Raw genomic sequence first — 7,906 nt, forward strand, 5'->3', positions numbered from 1 at the left:
AATAAGATAAAAAGGTTTAGCTTCATTAAAAGGTTTTAGCTTCATTAAAAAGAGAAGAAAACCATGATTTAAAAAATGGTTCAGAACTATTGATTTAACCGATGATGTTTGGCGAAACAAGAATAATGACGAAACTAATAAAATAAATGGTTCCGTTCGAAATTTCGTTCAGGTTTCCCGAGTTCGACAAGATACACATGAAGAAGGTCGGTGGTTACATCGGCCAAAACGTTGTGAGAATAACACTCAAGATGAGAACAATAGTCCGAATAATCCAAACTACCAATCCTCATCTCACAAATTCAGAAACACATACGGCACAATCACGTTGATACACCGGTACTCACCAGATCACCGAAGTTAAGCAACGATGAGCCAGGCCAGTAGCAGATAGGTGACCATTTGGGAAGGCTAGGCGCTGTATGTACCGCGCCGAGTCGTAGAAATTTTCAGATTGGATTCTACGGGGCGCGTTTAACTCACTGGGGGGGTGCACCCTTGAATCAAGACAGAAAACAACGGGAAATTGCCCTTTACTTGTCTTCCCGAGATTGCCATGGCTCTCCAATTTGGAGAGCCATGGTCGCCGAGGCTGTTAAAACAGCAGAGCCGATGATGATGATGATGATGATGATGATGATGATGATGATGATGATGATGATGATGATGATGATGATTTATAAATAAAAGAAAATATGTGATCTAAGCACATATCGATGTTTTTTTTTTTGTTTTTTTGTTTATTTGCAAGGGAATAATCACCACTTATCAATGTCCAGAGGCCACTCGAGGATAAGGGTTAAAGAGTGTACAGTGGTCAAAAGGACAATATCATCGTAATCGTTAGAAGTGTAAAGTTGGTAACTTGGATTACTTAAGAGGAACGGCTCCTCAAGAACTTGTTTACATTGGACTTGAAGGCGGACATATTGTAATCAGCTGGAAAACGGGTAAATGGAAGAGAGTTCCACATGCGTGCAGTTCTAAGAAAGAAGCTTTGTTCATGGAATCCACGTTTGGGTTTAGCTTCAGGTAAAGAGTGGGGGGGAGGGGATTATTGATAGTGTTTTCAGCAAGATGAGTGTTTCTCGTGAATGTTTGCGACCACGACGATGTGGTCGTAGGAAAGTGAATTAAAAGAATAAAAACTAAAAAAAAAAAAAAGTAAATAAAAGTTTGACTTACCAGAACGACCGAAGACAGGAAAAGTGCCTTCATCCTCATTGTCTCATTGCGTTCGTTGCAAAGCTGTGAACTGTCGCACGTTGGTCGGTAAAATGCCGCGTCTTAGATATGAACACGCTTACACAGTCCAATGGAGGCTGAGGGGCGGGCAAGGCGCAACTCGGTCGATAGCCACATCCACGATGATCAGTGATGAGGGCGAAGGTTTGGATAGGCGTGTGGACGAACGGGAAGAGGAGAAACAGAGGATGATGAACGAAAGTGTGTGATAAAGGGTAGAAGGAACAGAGGGATGATGAGAGGGGGGTACTCTTGTAATTATAAAATAATAAATAATGTCAAGTGGGGCGGACGGGATGAAATCAGGTTGGTTACGTCAAATTCTGAGATTGTAGTCATGGTGAAGGGTGAGGTCCCGGTGGTGTCAGGGAAAGAATCGATGCAGATGATGAGGTTAAGATGGGAGAAATTGGGTTGTGAACGAAAACAAAGAAAGAAATGGGTGTATCGTTGTTTCATTGCTATTCCAGGTTAACTGAAAGTAACGCCTTAGTAACGAAAGTAACACGCACACATACATACATGCCTCTCTCTCTCTCTCTCTCTCTCTCTATATATATATATATATATATATATATATATATATATATAAACACACACACATATATATAAACACACACACACACACATATATATATAAACACACACACACACATACATATATATATTTATATATATATATATATATATATATATATATATATATATATATATATATATATATATATATATAGTGTGCTATTTAATAATTTTCCAAATACAACGTTTTCTCAGTTATTTCGTATTGCAACTAATAAGTCTGCAAATTTATGCGAATTGAAGTTCTTTTCTAATCTTTGTTTCCTTTGCGACTGGGTCTACAACGTGTTGGATCCTAGGTGTCTACATGTTAAAATATTAAAGTGGTCATAGGAATCCTTCGCAATCCAATATTTATTGTCAATGTGTATTATGGAGTTTATGGCTAATACGCTTAAATCTTTCTTGGTTGGAATTATATCCTAGTTATATCTGACCAGGATGCAAACTTTATTCAGTAGGATTGGGGAAATAATACTCGAATAGCTTCTTCTGCTAAGTTTTATAATTCCATTCCTGTTTCCTGCTTTCCTTTACTGACATGCAGAAGTTTAAATGTAATGTAAAATACAATCTCGTTCATCTCCTCTAAATAATGATCCCGAATAGTAACCCCTTACATCCAAATGGCAATATTCCTTGTTATGGGTAGACACTCTACGCCCCCCCCCTGCCAAACATTTACAAGGACTCGTCTAGCTAAAACCACTATCAACAATTTCTTCACTGTGCATAAATCCAAACGCAAATTCCATGAACAAGGCTTCTTTCCGAGAACTGCCCACCCGTGGAACTCTATACCACGAGGCTTCTTTCCCACTAACTACAATATGATCGTCTTCAAGTCTAATGTAAACAAGTTTTTGTTGGGCTGTTCCCTTAAATAATCAAATCTACTCAATTTCCATGCTAAGGATCACTACGTTGTTCTTGTCTCAGTGACCACCTTACACTAATCAACCCTTATCCTTGAATGGCTTCCGGACCTTGATGTGGTGACTCCTTTGAATAAAACTCAAAATTCACGCACACAAACACCCCAAACTTATTTTTCTCAATAATTAATTAATTTTATTTATATAGATTGATCATTTCTATTTTCAATTTCTATATTTCTTTTGGTCTGTCTGTTGATCTCTTTGTCTGTCTGTCCACTTCTTATGGGAAACTATTGGGATGATCTACCGGCAACATAATATAAACCTTTCATATGATAAGGTTCAGCGAATAAAGAATTGTGTTATCCGATCGATGCACATTCGGTTTTAATAGGGATCAACAAATGTTAGTATTTAAGTTCCACATTTTCCCGGAAACTACTAAGCCCATCTGGCTGATATTTTTGTGATCATTATTATGATAAGGTGCAGCGAAGTATTATGGTATCCGTTCAATCCACAGTTAAATATTGATAGAGATTAGTATTTAACGCAAAAATTTAATTTAACCGAATTCAACTATTAATTTAATCAAATTCAACTATTAATTTAATATAATTTAACCAAATTCAACTATTAATTTATTAAAATTCAATTATTAATTTAATATAATTTAACCGAATTCAACTATTAATTTAATCAAATTCAACTCTTAATTTAATATAATTTAACCAAATTCAACTATTAATTTAATCAAATTAAACCATTAATTTAACCAAATTCACCTATTAATTAAATCAAATTCAACTATTAATTTAATCAAATTCAACTATTAATTTAATATAATTTAACCAAATTCAACTATTAATTTAATCAAATTCAACTATTAATTTAATCAAATTCAACAATTAATTTAATATAATTTAACCGAATTCAACTATTAATTTAACAATATTAAATTATTAATTTAACCAAATTCAACTATTTATTTAATGAAATTCAACTATTAATTTAATATAATTTAACTAAATTCAACTATTAATTTAATCAAATTCAACGATTAATTTAATATAATTTAACCGAATTCAACTATTAATTAAATCAAATTCAACTATTAATTTAATATAATTTAATCGAATTCAACTATTAATTTAATCAAATTCAACTATTAATTTAATATAATTTAACCAAATTCAACTATTAATTTAATATAATTTAACCAAATTCACCTATTAATTTAACCAATTTCAACTATTAATTTAATCAAATTTAACGGAATTCTACTATTAATTTAATCAAATTCAACTATTAATTTAACCACATTCAACTATTAATTAAATCAAATTCAACTATTAATTTAACCAAATTAAACTATTAATTTAATCAAATTCAACTATTAATTTAATATAATTTAACTAAATTCAACTATTAATTTTATCAAATTCAACTATTAATTTAATATAATTTAACTATTAATTTAATATAATTTAACCAAATTCACCTATTAATTTAATCAAATTCAACTATTAATTTGATATAATTTAACCAAATTAAACTATTAATTTAATCAAATTCAACTATTAATTTAATCAAATTCAACAATTAATTTAATATAATTCAATCGAATTCAACTATTAATTTAATCAAATTCAACTATTAATTTAATATAATTTAATCGAATTCAACTATTAATTTAACCAAATTCAACTATTAATTTAATATAATTTAACCGAATTCAACTATTCATTTAATCAAATTCAACTATTAATTTAACCAAATTCAACTATTAATTTAACCAAATTTTACTATTAATTTAACCAAATTCACCTATTAATTTAATCAAATTAAACTATTAATTAAACCAAATTCAACTATTAATTTAATCAAATTCAACTATTAATTTAATATAATTTAACCGAATTCAACTATTAATTTAATCAAATTAAATTATTAATTAAATCAAATTCAACTATTAATTTAATATAATTTAACCAAATTCAACTATTAATTTAATCAAATTCAACTATTAATTAAATATAATTTAACCAAATTTGACTATTAATTTAACCAAATTCAACTATTAATTTAATATAATTTAACCAAATTCAACTATTAATTTAATCAAATTCAACTATTAATTTAATATAATTTAACCAAATTCAACTATTAATTTAACCAAATCCAGCTATTACTTTAATATAATTTAACAAAATCCAACTATTAATTTAACCAAATTCAACTATTAATTTAATCAAATTCACCTATTGATTTAATTAAATTCAACTATTTATTTAATCAAATTAAATTATTAATTTAATATGATTTAACCAAATTCAACTATTCATTTAATTAGATTCAACTATTAATTTAATATAATTTAACCAAATTCAACTATTAATTTAACCAAATTCAACTATTAATTTAATCAAATTCAACTATTAATTTAATATAATTTAACCAAATTCAACTATTAATTTAACCAAATTCAACTATTAATTTAATATAAAGCCATCATTCTAAGTCAACTTCTACTACATAGTGCATATGAGTGCGTGGCAAAATATCACAGCAGCGAAGGATAGCTGGCTTGTGAAGAGGTTAGCAGCAGCAGTAGCCGAAAAATGCGCATCGTGTGAGCGATTTTCCATGACAAGAAAAAGAGATCAATGGCATCACGTGCTCAGGAATAAAGAAAAATACACATCGAAGAAAATGCACATATAACGTCAATAATGAGAATAGTCCCGCTGTAGCTGGCATGTGGTCGGGTAAAAGAGAAATGCGAATCAAGCTAGATGGACATGCGGCTGCAAGAGTTTTTAAGTGGTGTCGAGACAAGAACAATAGTTCGATTAAAACAAGTTATACATAAATATTTGTTGTAAAATATTATTATTTGTAGTTTCGCTCCATACACATATTTTTACGTTTGTGAAAATATTTAAATATATTTTGGTATTTAGAATCTTTTTATCATTCTCTGGCTAAATATTTAGAGATTTTAAAAGAATCGGAATCGGATTCGGAATCGGGAATTTAGAACAGTATCGGTAATTGTATCAGAATCCGGAAATATACTGCAATCGTTCTATCACTAGTTTTAATAATGCAAAGAAAGTGGTTGTACTTATCAAAGAGGCAGACGACAGCTGTTAAATATTTGATCGATTTGATTTTCAGCAAACATATCGCGTGACTGTTTGTTTCGTTATTTAAATATTTACGGTCACTTTTTTATTTCGAAAATCTTAAAGGTTATCACCGTTTTGATATCTTTATAGGTTATTCAGACTCTGCTCAAGTGACTGATTTGTGGAGGATTTTCCTTCTGAAAGAGATTAAAATACATTTTAAACATGTCAAGGTCTCTATAGGGACGATTCTCTTCTCGCTACAAAAGCAAGACCTATGGTATATTATAATAAAACTATCAAGAGGCTTCATGATTTCTTTAATAATTTTGAATTCTCTATAAAACTTGAATTCAATAAGAAAACCTCTAACTTCTCAAATATTTTGTTAAACCTTAGTATACGCTAAACACTACACCTTTATATGTTCATAAGTTCTCCGAGCAACCTCATTCAATTATCAAATTTATAATACCATCAATTTCTAATAGATTTCTAAGCTATCTGCAAAAAACTCCATGTTTTACAACAATGCCATGAGGAACTGACAAGATAAAATACAACAATAAAAACCCAGAAACTTTACCTTCAATAATTACGCATAATCTATCATGTACTAAAAGAAACCATCAGTTTAATAACAATAGTAATGTCAACCACCATCCACAAGCATTCCAACCAACTCATATGTACTATGTTATAGCGTTACATCTTGACTTTTACTTTGCTAGTGTAATTAATGATACCCGTCCTGAGGTAGGTATTCTTCTAAGTTCGCTATATATTTAAATTTACAGGTCTGAACCAATTGACTCAATCGTTTGCTAATGTATTGGCATTTAGTTTAACCCGAATATTTGAGAAGGTGTGGAGTCGTCAACCAACTTTTAAGCGTCCAAAGATGGCGTCTGTGCAGTCTTCTAACATAAACAAAACGTTTTTCTTGATTTGTATAGTTCGCTGCAGATCGATGATCGATATCGATGATTTAATGATAACAATGGCCGAGTGACACGAGGAATGAAGAAAGTATATTTGTTTATAGAAGAATGGCCGAGGTAGGAGTAAGGGTATGCTTTACTTATTTAGGTAAGAAGTTGAGCCGAGAAATAATTAGATAGGTTTGATCAGCTGTCAGTTTAAATGACTGATGAGTCTTTTCTCAAGGACGAAAAACATCCGATCAAGTTTGAACTTGAGCCGGATCAACTTGAGCCCTGTTGTCGCTTTAGATTTGAAAGTTCCGAACATTCAGACAATTTTAAAGTTTTGAAACTTATTTTTTTTAACTTTTATTAACACAAACAAATCATACAGCGTGGAACGATAAAATTGTCGCCCTAAAGAAAACAACACTACAGCTTTATTTTAAAACTTTTATTGAAAAACTCAATTCAAGTGACTTGATTATGTAGTAGAGCTGACATCTATTCAATGTAGCCGCCTTCAGCCTCAATCACTGCCTCGACACGGGGCAGAACTGGGAGCATGCCTTTTCCAGAAGCGCTGGCGAGAGCGAATACTCGGTGGATGGCGGCGATCAGACTGGCTTTAGTGTTGTGGAAGGTCATGTTGGTGATGTTCTCGACGGGTGACCAAACAAAGTAGTCCAGTGGGTTCAGGTCGAGAGAGGGGGCATTGAGAGAAGGGTACAAATTCATAGCACTCTTTCTGAAGCCAAGTCTGGGTCTCTTTGGACTTGTGAGCCGGCACTGAATCCTGCTGTCACAACTAGAGTCTGCCAGCGACCATCTAATTACACCAGGGGATCACCACACTCGTCACACCAAAGACTATAACCGTGGCCGGAAACTTTGTTTTCATCACCTTGTGTACGTCTCTGTGGTAATCCAGCGATGCATTTTGAGGGTGCTAGCAATGGTTCTGTTGTCATAACTTTGATCGGTAAAGAGCATGAGTTGTACAGAGGCACATCTCCAATCTCGCTTGTGTCACTTTCAGACATGATAGAAGGATCCTATCGCTCTTGGGATCTGTACACAACTTTTCCAACTAGTGATGGAAATGGAATCATATCGTCTTTACTAGGGCAACAACTTTATCGTCAACCCT

The 7,906-nt window shown here is 31.9% G+C and overlaps 1 protein-coding gene across 1 annotated transcript in view; it reads right to left on the minus strand.

Annotated features, from left to right (window-relative positions):
• The window catches only part of LOC145280378 (polycystin family receptor for egg jelly-like), a 174,111-nt gene extending 172,857 nt beyond the window's left edge, over positions 1 to 1,254 (minus strand). The window contains exon 1 of the mRNA XM_080132149.1: positions 1,186 to 1,254. Within this exon, the coding sequence (XP_079988275.1) occupies positions 1,186 to 1,224 (39 nt within the window). The 5' untranslated portion in view covers positions 1,225 to 1,254. The remainder of the gene's footprint in view (positions 1 to 1,185) is intronic.
• Positions 1,255 to 7,906: the final 6,652 nt, after the last annotated feature.

The sequence above is a fragment of the Euprymna scolopes genome, chromosome 7, assembly GCF_053919585.1.
Source record: "Euprymna scolopes isolate OS-2025 chromosome 7, ASM5391958v1, whole genome shotgun sequence".
Lineage (NCBI taxonomy): Eukaryota > Metazoa > Mollusca > Cephalopoda > Sepiida > Sepiolidae > Euprymna > Euprymna scolopes.